Source organism: Scleropages formosus, chromosome 25 (assembly GCF_900964775.1).
Source record: "Scleropages formosus chromosome 25, fSclFor1.1, whole genome shotgun sequence".
Classification (NCBI taxonomy): Eukaryota; Metazoa; Chordata; class Actinopteri; order Osteoglossiformes; family Osteoglossidae; genus Scleropages; species Scleropages formosus.
The window spans coordinates 9,843,530-9,856,794 of NC_041830.1; the positions used below are offsets into that span (position 1 = coordinate 9,843,530).

Genomic DNA, 13,265 nt, shown 5'->3' on the forward strand with positions numbered 1-13,265 from the left:
CTGGAATTGCTGAGACTTATCACTAATCACTCAGCTTGGTATTTGTGGCGCAGATGTTTCAGTACCAAACAATGCATATATATATATATAGTTTGTTGGTGCTTTCTGTTACCACTGTGTTTCATTTATTTACTGCTGTAATGTACAGACAGCAAACATGCTCAAGATGTTTCTGTTGCAGCCTCTCCTTATGAGATGCTGAAACATCCTAATTAAAAAAATAAAAGTTTTTAAAGAAATTATAAAACCCTAATTGGCAATTCTGAATTCTTTCAGGGAAAATCAGGCATGAGATTCATTTTTGGAGACCAAATATGAAGTCGATTTCATCAAGTACCATCCACAAGACGGCAGACCATATTAATGCCATTCTTAACGGTCCTTAATACAATAGTACTCACGGCCCCAATAAATGTTTAAATTAACAGCAATGCCTTAAATATTTAATAGAGCATAGATTACCTGTTAATTTAACCTTTAATATTAAGGTTAAATGATAATTCTCTTTTTGTTTTACAGGAGATATTGCATTACTGCTGGGAAAAAAAACTTTATGCCATTACTTTCACACAAAGATGGGAACTCAAACATTTAACAATCCAAATGTTGACAATAGGAAGACTACGTACAATGATATTTACACATTTTATTACAAAAACAAAGCAAATACAAATTACATCAACTAGTGAAGACATTCCAAGAGTGAATATTGAAAGGATAACTTCCATTCAATAAAAAAAGCAATCTGCTATATTTGCATGGCAAACTCCTGCAAATGTTTCACTGTTGCTTTTTACATCCTTTTCATTCATAAACTTGACAAAAATAAAATATGCAGAGACTTTAAAGAAAAAAAAAAGCCAGTAGTAAAGAACAGCCTAAAGAGGCAATTCCAGCCCTCTAGGGCTTTGAAAGTCCCTATCAGGAACTGACTGATACCTGAGATACCAGGTAAAATTCTATTAAAGTTCAAACTACTTAAATGAAAAAAAGGGAACAGGAGCTACCAATTTGGAAAGAAAAGCAGGAGAGAAGCATAGAGGCCAAAAGTTATTTCCCTGTGATGAGAGGGTTCCTCAGAACCACAATAACAGAGTCACCACGCAGGAACATCTTGGAGATGTATCGATCCTTGTTGACTGGCTTGGACTTCTTCTTGCCCTTACCACTTTTTGGGACCTCCGTCCACATCTCCTTCACATTCTCCAGCACCATGTTGCAGTGCCTGCACTCATTACAAGACAAAAGCAGCAACAACTCATTTTACACATAGAACCATTGCACTCAAAGTTGTGTAGAATTGAGCCCAAGTATGCAAAACAGGGCAGAGGCTTCATAACTTAAAATATTGGATCACCACTCCAAGACCAATAGTGTCTATTTTTTAGGTTGTCACTGTTATTTTTTCCCCCACCTGTCAAAGGCCTTGACCCGGCCCAACAGTTTCTTATTGTTCCTGCAGTTGATGAGGACCTGCGTGTTGTTCTTCACGGACTGGGTGAGCACCGACAGCGGCCCCGTGTTGAACTCCTCCTCCTCCCGCTTTTGCAGCTCCTCTGGGGTCATCTCCGACTTGGGCTTGTTCAGCAAACTCCTGTAAAAGACAATAGTGACATGTTAGACATGTCCTGGCAGGTGGTGTCGTTAAGTCATTATATACTTATCTAGGATTCAAATACCCTGCCTCAATATTTGCCCTCGATCAATGTTACCCAGTTATATAAATGCTTAATACCACTATTTGCTAAGGTTACAACCATAATATCGTAACATCTCAAGCTAAAATAACGAATGAGTAAACTGAATGTTCGACTCGGTGAAGCGACACCACCACGCACGGCCCGGCACGCTGGTGAGACTTCTCTGATGCTGAGTGAGACAAACAAAGCACCCACACGCCACGAACAGTACAAAAAGTGATATTTACATCAAGTTCACTTACATGTTTGTTCGGAAACGGTGCAAACAAGAAGACCACAAAAAAAAAAAAAAACTCAAGAGTGTAAAAGAAGCTGAAGGATTTCTCAAAGCAACGTTTTCCGTGCACAGGAAGCTATATAATATGTTCCGGGTTATCTGTAAGAGCCTAACGTACAATAACTTCCGGGTTATAACTCCCTTTGGTTTCATTTTTTTGTAACAGCGTCATCTAGCGGTTAATAATAAGGTTAAGATCGATTTAGGATTTGTGTTTTAGTGCCGTTAACGTAATTTTAATCGGTACATTTTTCTTCTTTATCATTTTTACACCAAACCTAACTTAGCGACTTCATTCCCTCACAGTGAACAAGTTCCCTAAGTTCTGGAAAACGAAGAATCTCGCCGCAATGACTCTTTAGCGAATCATGATTGGTCCCAAATTTTACCTTCAACTTGGCAACTTCCTGCAAATATTTAACTGTTGCTTTTTACATACGTTTTCATTAGAAACTCCACAAAAATAAATATGCGGAGACTTTAAAAAAAGAAAGCCAGTGGTGGTAATGATTACCGTAGCAAAAAAAGCTTGAAAATCAAGTGTAAAAAACCACATATGATATTCGTCTCGACAGGATCATGGTGCTGCATGTACCTGCAGTAACACAGAATATTTGTTTTACTTATTAAGTGGTCGCTTAGCTGGTGCTTTAACCAAAACACGACTGTTTTTCATCCGTTTATACAACTGGCTATATTTACTGCTCGCTGTGATGAACTTTCCAAGGATCCTGTAGCAGTAACAGAGTGGGACTTGAACCAGCGACCTTCAGGCTGCATCCACGACCCTAATTACAGGGACAGCTGTTAGCGTAGGGGTTAGAGGTACTGCCGTTGGACCCAAAGGTTGCAGGTTTTCTCTCTGGCTGTAGTACCCTTGAGTAAGGTACTTACCCTAAAATTGCTCCAGTAAAATTACCCATGGGTCAATAATTGTAAATACCTTAACACTGTATGTCGCTTTTGTGAAAAGTGTCAGAAAAATGAATGAATGTAACTTGCACACACATTGGATTTTGAAACATCTTTTAAATAAATCAACAGACATAAAACTGTGGAGCCAACTCAATTATAGGAGACCTACAGAGATACCTAGAGAGAGGAGTTATATTCATTAGAATGTCAAGGACTGGCATGTTTCCGTTGTAAAGAACACCTGACAGGTAGTGCTTTTTAAAACAGGTAAGTTTGTGAAAGAGACCAAGGGTATTTGATAGGACAAAAAGGAAAAACTGTGGCGCAGCAAGGACAGCAGCTGGAAACTGAAGCTCACAAGCAGTGACAGATGGAGGAGCTCCAAGGAAAAAGGCTGCAAAACTGAACGCGACTGAGTCTTTACGAACACGGTACACCGAGGGCGACTGAAATCCGGTGTTTATGGTAAAACCGCCGTTCTTAAGCTGTATCTGGGGCCAGCGGGCAAGAACACACAACTTGGAGTAATGAGTTCAAAACCTGGAGTTCTGAGCTGCAACGGAAATGATATAGTCTGACGAGTCGGATTTATTCATTCTGGCGTCATAATGAATTCACGCTACCATGATTACTGTATTCACTGTGCCTAACGATCACTCCGTGTGATCATACAACAGTCAACGATTATAAAGCCATTTTAAGTGTGCAGGTGAAACAAACACTATATTCATGAAATGTTCCCATATTCCAAGACAATAACACCCCATGCACACTTCTGAAAGGATTCAGGAGTGGAGCAATGAACCCCAAGATAAAATCAAAAGCCTTCCATGTCTTCCCTGGTCACCAGATCTAAAAGTACACACCTAATCAAAGCAAGTCTAGTTTTTTATTGACATTATTGTGTTTTTAAGGTGGTTTACCTTACCACTCAGCATCCCTCTCCCTCTAACGTGTGCCTGTCGGTACCAAAGAGGAGTTATTTAACAGTCAAAGGTGCACCCAGGCCGGTCAGTACACATCTAACTATGCAAATGGGCTTTGCGCAGTGTTTGCATTCAGGCCAGTCGTCTTCCTGCTCGCATGCAGCCCAGTGCGCTGGAAACCGCTCTTTCTCCCAGTCGCACTGCCCACAGGCAGATCCTAGGCTCCTCCTGGAGAAGGAAAAGAATACAGGCATTATTCTGCTCTAATATTCATACATCTTAACGCACACAAATGGCAGGATGAGAAAGTTGTGTTTTCTCCCTTTGTAATACACTTACACATATCTCAACTGAAACATTTACAGCATTATTGTATCTTGTATCATGTATGTTTCTATATAAATATATATTTATTGTCCTATTGTGTAGGAAGCTCTGAGTTGTTTCTATGTAGCACCATGGTCCTGGAGGAACATCGTTTCCATTCACTGCGTACTTTACCAGCTGTATATGGTTGAAATGACAATAAAGCCACTGACTTTATTGTACATGCAGGCTTCCCTCATGAGCTAAGAGCATATTCAAAGGAACAAATTATGCTTAAGGAAAATTCTTGGGAAAAAAGCACCCATTTTTCCACTAAAAACGCACAATTCCCGTATTTTTGTTTTTTTTTTTTAAAAATATGAAGAAAATCGAATCAAAACCAAGACGAATATCAGAACTGCTGAGGACACCTTCACATGCAGTTTGAAGACCCACACGTTCAAAATCACATACACCTACTCACACGTTCATGGTCTTTCCCCCCTTTCATCACTTGTCTTACTATTATCTGCTCTTCATTTTGTTGTTTCAGTCTATTGTTCTTTAATTTTAGTAATTTTTTAAATGCTAATGTTCATTGTAAACTGCTTGGCATCAAGGTTATAATTAATACATCTTTTTGAAGCACTTTGAGAAGCTCCTTCTATAAATAAAATTTGGGTCATTATTCGAACACTGCCTAACGAGTCAATTTTCATATCATTTGTGACAACTAACGAGTATATGAAATTATAAAGTCATTCATGACATTGCCTTTCAGAAAATTCTATGCATTTTATCACTTCAAATTTTGAACAGATATGCCTTTTCTTTACATTTTCAACCTCTTTATACACTTTATAACTTTAACTCATATTATTGATGATGGTTACAATTACATGCACAGGTCCAAATTGTCATGAGTGTTTATTTTGTATGGGAAGCCTGTATATACACATACTGTATATAAAAAAATGTGTGCGTGTACTGATGCTCTGATGTGCTTCATCAAGTGTGTAAGAAAAAACTACCCATTTGCTACAGCCGTGTCCTCAATGCTTCTCAGTGTTCTTGAGGCTCCATTGGAGCGTTATGGGATGCTGAGTGGATTTGACTGCTGAATGCACCAGGGTCTTTCCGGGCCTTCCCAGACTGCTGTTGTCCAACCATCCCCCACCCCCATGGGGCTGTGTGCCGCCGTGGGAGTTGACCAGGCAGGCAGATGCGCGTTTGCATACAGTTAGAGCCACGCCCAACGTCTGCAGCGGGACTATACTGTTCAACAGCCACCTGTCAACCCGAGGACTGGCCATTCTGCTCTCTCTCTAGACAACACCTCACCACTACGCCATACAGGGGAAAACACTCCAATAAACAACAATTTTTACTTAATATTCTGCATAGACACCAATTACTTAGCACTCGAGCACTTACTGGGACATTGCATCTCCTCCTTGCAGGTCTCGGAGGTTGTAAACAGAGATGGAGGAATGCAGGTGCATGCGCACTAATGCACGCATACAAACACACACACGCAGGTCTCAGCGCTGTCTGGCTTGTTCCGCACTTGACCTCTATATCATTTGCCTAATGTTGTCTTGGAGAGAAAGCGCTTGTCATGCAAGGAGCAGCACAGTTCAACAGGGCCATTGGTCATCGGTGATGCTGACAAGCCTGCACAGTGAGACAGAGAAAATCCTGTTATTATTATTATTATTATTATGTACCAGACTCTGGTTTCAGACCAGTGGTTCAGCACAGGAAAAACTGCTCAGGACGGACTACAGAAATCAAAAACCCAAGGTTTATTCTAATTAGAAGAGTATTTGACGATATTAATCAATGCATCTGCAACTGGGCCCATAGCCCTCCAGAATCCCCTGTACCAAGAGAACATTTTGGAAGAGTATGTCCCTTGTGCAGGTGCATTGTCTTGTGCCGCCCCAATCGAAACAGCTGCACAGGAAGTAAACTCACACCCTCTGTACTTAAAGACAGATTATTAAACAAATACGACAGGTGTACACCATATTTTTAATGAGGTTTATACTGCAAAAAACACGAAATAATGACTTGGCTACATTTATTCTTTATCTGGAAGTAACCTTTGTCCAGGGACGGCGTTCTCCCTCAGCAGTGTCCGAAGGCTGAACCTCGGAAAGAATTTTGTGAGCTGTGCGTAACAACACTGCTGGAGAGTCAGTGAGCAAGAGAAAGTAACGAGTTTTTAAATAATAGTCATGAACGCTTGTCTGAATGTCGAAAGCACCAGTACAAGTCTGAACTCATCACCTCGGGCCAACTGTTGTCTCTATGCTTCAACAAAGCAGCACAGCTCAATACTCACCATTTGCTTTAGGGTAAACCCAGAGTACAAAGCAGGAGTAAGGTGGAAAGTTTGTTCTCGCGTTGGGAGGATCTGTATATGCGAGCAACACAGGTGACTCACCATCAAAATGAATGAACATAAACACAAATTAACATTCAGTGTATGAAAATTTGCATAAAGATTTTTTCTTTTCAATCTATCCAAAACATTTCTCCAAGGTGTCTTACAATCTGAAGACTGTACACTAGAGATTTATCATTTTATACAGCAGGATAAGGTTTTTACTGTATCAATTCACTCCAAGTACCTTCCTTTAGCAACAGTACTAAAGCAGAAGTGGCGACTCGAACACTTCAATTACTTTACCCTGTGGCCTCGAAACATATACTGTAGAATTTAGAACTACAAATATATTCATATGTTGAAACACACAGACCCTTGACTATTGTATATGTATGACCATGCTTCCTTTCTACGTTGTGTAACTGTTGCCAGACGGCTGGTGACGGGGCACCTGCGTGTTTACAGATGACATGCCAGTGGTCTTGTGGCCTCAAAAGCAACAAGTGAAAGAAAACAGCTGCACAGGGGAGGCACACAAAGGAGCTCCAAGGTCGACGGAGGTTGCAGGTCGCCGTAGACGGTAGACCGTGTAAGATCACGGACCCCCGTCCCCATTTGAATAACCTTTATGTGTATCTGGGAGTGACCGAGGGCCCCCACACAATGGAGTGGGATGATTTTACTAGCAGTTCAGGTTGTGGGCTCTCCTGCAAGCTGCTGTTACTCGAACCGTGCCCTGCGCAATAGGAGCCGGCTGGGGGGTCCATTTGCATGCGAGGGCTGCCTGAATGAGGGGGCCAGATTCTCACTGCCTGGCATGCAAACCAGTGGGGGGGGAGCAGTTAAAGCAGCACACAGGTGCGCCCCAGAAGCCCCTCCCCCCGCAGCCTGGTGAGGGAAGAGAAGTGCTAGGGAAATGAGTGCAGTGATTTTTCTTTACCTGTATGGGTTCAGGGCTGGGCCGTGGGGCTGGGGGTGCACAGGTGATCCAGGTAAGATGACACCCCCTTCATGAGCCGCACACGCAGGAATAAACGGAGAGGCAACTGAATGCGAGGACAGTTCTGCGGGGGCAGCGGACACGTAAACACTTAAGAGAGCCGAACCGAAGGCCAGCAATGCCACGCTCCTTCCTGGTGAAGAAGAAGCAGGGCGTCTGCGGGGGATGGAGGTGGAGGGATCCTGAGGAGAGGGGCCCTGTTGCAGATCACCACACAGGTGAGGAGAGGCGGCATCATCCACTGCCTTCCCTGCTGAGGCCAAACTCATTTACAGACACAACTGCTTATTATCATCACTAATTCATGTAGCCAATGTTTTCCTCCAAAGAAACCTGCAATGCTAAGCTCACTTACAGCAATTTACCTATTAATACAGCTGGCTAATTTTTACTGTAACACTTCAGGACAAGCACCTTGATGAAAGGTGCTACTGCAGAAGCACTGATTGAAACCAGGAACCTTACAATTACAAATCGATGGTCCCTAACCACTAGGCCACCTGCTGCCCCACTTTGACAATCTTACTCTAAGTTAAGACAAACTGCACAGATTTATTGTTGTCTGTTCTCTAAAATGCATTTTTTGTCCTTGAACCCAAACTGTGGTACTCTAACAAGAAAATTACTTTTTTAAAGTTACTACTTGGTCTATGTACACTTCCACAATATACTGCATTTTTGTTATTTGATAACTTGATATACTATGACAGTAATGTATTATTGATGCAACAACCATATAGAGCCTCAGCACCAGTCCCTAGGATACTGACAGTTAAAACAAAGTAAATGCCTCACAAGTTAAATGCCTTAGAACACAACCACTTGTTTCTGTAGACGACCAATGACTAAATAATCACCCTCCTCTTGATGCCTGTATTTGAGTTATATTGTGCAGTTGTGGTGAAACATAGCTGCTGGACTATAAATTTTGAGACAAAGTCTTGGCTTTTCTTTTTCAGAGAATACTTCTGCCCCTCTGTCCTGTCCCACATCACCTACCCCCACCTCCCGCCTAGAGACCAGCGCGCTACCACAGCCAAGTGCCCGCACCCAAACAAAAGAGGCTGCCCAGGGCTGGTATCCCCATTTGCCACAACACCCCCTGCTGACCGCTCAGGGGCACTATTACCCACAGACAGCACTGACCATGGCCCCCCGTGCAAAGGCAAGTTTGACCTGCTGTTCTGCTTTTCTCATTCACACACCTATACTGACACTTAAGACAGTGAAATGAGACTGTGCTGCTGACAGACCACTGACTCCACCTCCTCTCACCGGCTCCTCCCCTTTTCTCAGCCACGCACTGCCCCCAGCTCGGGGGACTTCCTGTGTGCTGTGTGCCACAAGGTGTTCCCCCTGCAGCGCATGCTCACCCGCCACCTCAAGTGCCACAGCCTCGTGAAGAGACACCTGTGCAGGTACTGCGGCAAGGGCTTCAACGACACCTTCGATCTCAAGAGGCACATGCGCACACACACAGGTGAGAACTGCTCTGCCTCTTCACAAATGCATACACGCGCACAGCTGGTGACCATCCTCCTGCCTCCCCAGGCATCCGGCCGTACCGGTGCGACCTGTGCGAGAAAGCCTTCACGCAGCGCTGCTCGCTGGAGTCGCACCTGCGCAAGATCCATGGTGTGACGCAGCAGTATGCGTACCGCCAGCGTCGCTCCAAGATCTTCGTGTGTGAGGACTGCGGGTTCACCTCGGCGCGGCCCGACGACTACTTCCAGCATGTGCGCCAGCAGCATCCGGGCAGCCCTGCCCTGAGACGCTACTATCGCAAGCAGGCCCACGAGCAGGCATCCGCAGTGGTGACGGCAACCACAACCGCAGCCTCAACTGCAGCAGTACCCTCCACTATGGAGCACAAACTGAGTCCTCTGATGCTGTACCCCCAAGTGAGGTATTTTGTCTGACATCCAACTATCTGACAACGCCTCTGAACAGCACACAGAAATAAAACCCAAACAAAGAAAGGCCAAAGAAACTGCCTTGGTTCTCTCTTTTTTATTTCCAGCATGTCACTAAAAATAATAATGTGTACAATACAAAATATTAACAATTACCTTAAAATCCAAATTAAAAAAATATAGCAGGTGACAAGGCATATGCGTCTTTATTCCAGTCAGACGCAGGCCATCACAGGTTTTCCCCCACAACATCAACATAACGTTAGCAGGAGGTCGAAAGTCATAGTCTGTATATCAATGCAGCCCTTTGAACACTCGGGTCCAAATACGCACAAGACCGGAGGCGGCTGGATGACTGCAGTGCCGTATGGGTACATGCGTGGTGCCCCTTGTGCCGATCACTCTGTCCAGCGGTGGCCGCAGTGGGGAGCCGTGCACACGTAATACAGCCGCATGGCATCCTGTGCCACAAACACATGCTTTTCTTAAATACCTGACACAAGAATCACAGACATCTCAAAGTCCAGCCATAATCTAGAGTAAACTCAGGAAATTGTTCACTTAGAATACACAGAATATTCAATTTACAGCGACGATGTGAAACACGGAGAATACCACACCTCAGCTTTTATGCTGTGAGACTGGAAAAACACTGCTTCCTTGTGGCCACACCTGGGAACACAGAGGAACAGAGACCACATATGAATACCTAAGAAAGAACAACAAGAAAGGTGTATCCTGGTACCGGTGAGAGAAAGAGAGCTCAGCTCCTCAGCGGGACTTACTTTGGACACGGGTGGTCTTCTGTTCGAGGCAGTGTGGGATCCTGAGAGACGTCAGCTATGATCTGAGTCAGTTCACTAAGAGGAAGGAGGAAAAATTACAACACGGGTGAACACACGGACAGATGTAGTGCTCGAACCGGTGTGAAAGCAGCATCGGGGCAGGACCCCACTCACTCGACCTCGTGTGTGATCTTATTCACGTAGATGCAGCTGTTGTCCGCTTCCTGCTGATAGTCACAGTTTCTGCACTGAGGATAAGAAGAAAAGAGAACGTAAGCATTTTTCCTGAAGGCTGTTGGTCCAGGCTGGGGTCCCACTCCCTGTTAATGCTGCAGTTCCCTTAATCAAGGTGCTTACCATGAATTGGTACAGTAAAAACTACCGAGATGTACATTTACATTTATTCACTTAGCAGACGCTTTTGTCCAAAAGTGACTTACAACGGATACTATGTAGTGTTACTAGCCCACACACCTATTCACCAAGGCGACTTACTACACTGCTAGATACACTACTTACAAGGAGCTACTCATCCATGCATCAGTGAAACACACACACTCTGACACACACACTAGGGGAACCTGAACAGCATGTCTTTGGACTGTGGGAGGAAACCAGAGCACCCAAAGACTTACACCGCTAGATACACTACTTACAAGGAGCTACTCATCCGTACATCAGTGGAACACACTCTCCCTGTCACTCACACACTATGGGGGAACCTGAACAGCATGTCTTTAGAGTGTGGGAGGAAACCAGAGCACCTAGAGGAAACCCACGCAGACAAGGACATGCAAACTCCACACAGACTGAGCGGGGATCGAACCCACATTCTCTCGCACTACAGCAGCGCTACTCGCTGTGCCACCGTGCCGCGCCAGATCATAAATACAGTGATTTACCTATAAATTTACCAACAATGATTTACATGATCATGTAAATCACTGTTGTAAACTGCTAGTTAGTTAGTGTAAACACGAAATTAAATTGCCATGGAGGAAAGTACTAGTACTACCGGATAAAAATAAAATTAATAGTTCTAAACATTAAATTTTCTGAGATTCTATGGTATAATAAATAAAGTATAAATTGCTCGCGTTTGAGGAGCCGCACGAGTCCCCCGCTCACTCACCGCGTAAAGCAGGATGCGGTTCTCCTTGTCCTCCTTCGGGTACAACATGTTGTTGCTACAAAAAGAACACAGTCACTGTTTTACGGCACGATATTGTTGTTAGACTGGACTGGTAACGGATTTCAAATCAAATGCTAAGCGAGTTCTTCTTCCTCACCATTCCTGACAGAAGCGGATTCCCACAAAGCCGGGTTCGTAAGTGCCGCCCTCCAGGTCCATCGTTGCTGCACGAAATCGCAAAGAAGTCCGGGACAAAAATCTCAATCAATAATAAAATAAAACAAACTTAGTACGAGACGGAAAAGCAGCTGCTCGCTTTACTGCAGTACTAACTTCGCCAAAAGCGCAACTCGGACGTCTTCCGGTTAGCTCGAGCGAGACACTGCGTGGTGCTGCCCCCAGGCGGCCGGGAGGAACAAAGCACAGCAGATGATTTTTATTATTAAATTCTCAATAATAAAAATAAAACACACAAGGTTAGGGAAATCTCTTTCAGGATTGTACACAAATTCTATCCTGTCAAGCATTTTCTTAGCAGATTCAAGGATGGGATTGATGTAAATTGTCCTTTTTGTAGCCTTCGCGCAGAGACGGTGTGTTGGAGATTCTATTCAGTGTGCTCTCATGTTGGTGAAGTATCGATCACATGACCTTTGTTGTGCGTGATGTGTTCTGATGAAGCACGTACGTAAATAAATGTTCTCCCCTTCCGGTTTAAGCAAACCGATGGTGTGAACGTGTACTTTGCTACCTCCGTTAAGTATAATCTATTTACCACTTCTCAAACGCAGAGATGGCTGCGCCAACAGGTTATGGGCCCAGCGAGAAGTAGGTAATAGACTGAGTAGACTGTGTTTCGACGGAGACGAAAAGAATTACGAACTTTGGGAGACAAAGTTTTTGGGGCACCTGCGTTTGCTGGGACTAAAAGAGACCATATATATTATTGAAAGTCCCCACACCGAGCGATAGAGACAGCGCGGACGAAGATGAGATTGACGACACTGATAAAAATGAAGAAGCTTACGCGGAATTGATCCAGTTTTTGGATGATAAAAGTCTTTCCCTTATAATGAGAGAAGCCGCAGATGACGGAAGAAAGGCGCTGCAAATACTGAGGGGCTACTATGCAGGAAAAGGGAAGCCGCGAATTATTAACCTGTACACAGAATTAACATCCCTTCAGAAAACTGCAAAGGAAAGTATTACGGATTACATTATTCGGGCAGAAACAGCCATTACCGCTCTGAGGAATGCTGAGGAGACGCTCAGTGACGGACTGTTGATTGCAATGATTCTTAAAGGTTTGCCAGAATCGTTTAAACCATTCGCAGTTCATGTAACACAGAGTGATGAAACTATGACTTTTGCAGAATTTAAGACAAAGCTCAGAAGTTTTGAAAACACTGAAAAGTATGCTAGGTCAAATGACGACAACGTTATGAAAGCGAGTGGTGCAGCTCCTGTGAGAAGAGGAGAGAGAGAGAAAAACGCAGACCCTTATAATATTACATGTTATAATTGCGGTCAAAAAGGACATAAAGCCTGGAGATGTCCAAATGAACGTCGTAAAAGTCAAAAACAGTGGTGTAGCTATTGCAAAAGCTCAACACACAAAGACGCATCTTGCAGACGCAAAAGAAGAGACGACGCAAAACAAGCGACGCATGAAGAGGACGCAGATAAACATGCTGCATTTGTCTTCAAAACGTGTGATTATCAACTAGACGGGCTGAAACATAAAGGGCTAATGGTTGATACGGGAGCAACATCACACATAATTACCGACATCGGAAAGTTTAAGAAATTTGACGAGACTTTCCAAACGGGCAAACATTTCATTGAGCTTGCGGACGGGACAAGAGCGAGTGGCGTTGCGCTGAAGAGAGGTGACGCGGAGATATGCTTGATTGACAGTG

General features: G+C 43.8%; 3 protein-coding genes across 3 annotated transcripts; 1 reads left to right on the forward strand and 2 right to left on the reverse strand.

Annotated features, from left to right (window-relative positions):
• Positions 1–631: 631 nt before the first annotated feature.
• Positions 632–2,065, reverse strand: LOC108921560 (small nuclear ribonucleoprotein Sm D2-like). Its single transcript, XM_018731057.2, has 3 exons — positions 1,943–2,065; positions 1,415–1,594; positions 632–1,225 (listed from the first exon to the last, which is right to left on the reverse strand). Coding segments are annotated over exons 1-3 (357 nt in total). The 5' UTR covers positions 1,945–2,065; the 3' UTR covers positions 632–1,050.
• A 4,979-nt stretch (positions 2,066–7,044) lies between these two features.
• On the forward strand, positions 7,045–9,435 carry LOC108921490 (putative transcription factor ovo-like protein 3). The gene is made up of 4 exons (XM_018730962.2): positions 7,045–7,774; positions 8,476–8,593; positions 8,813–8,996; positions 9,068–9,435. Exons 1-4 carry the CDS (start codon positions 7,635–7,637, stop codon positions 9,433–9,435), a joined length of 810 nt encoding a protein of 269 aa, XP_018586478.2. The 5' UTR covers positions 7,045–7,634.
• A 74-nt stretch (positions 9,436–9,509) lies between these two features.
• Positions 9,510–11,700, reverse strand: polr2i (RNA polymerase II subunit I). The gene is made up of 6 exons (XM_018731040.2): positions 11,504–11,700; positions 11,347–11,401; positions 10,389–10,462; positions 10,215–10,289; positions 10,050–10,101; positions 9,510–9,890 (listed from the first exon to the last, which is right to left on the reverse strand). The coding sequence occupies exons 1-6, from the start codon at positions 11,563–11,565 to the stop codon at positions 9,828–9,830; spliced, it is 381 nt and encodes a 126-aa protein (XP_018586556.1). The 5' UTR covers positions 11,566–11,700; the 3' UTR covers positions 9,510–9,827.
• Positions 11,701–13,265: the final 1,565 nt, after the last annotated feature.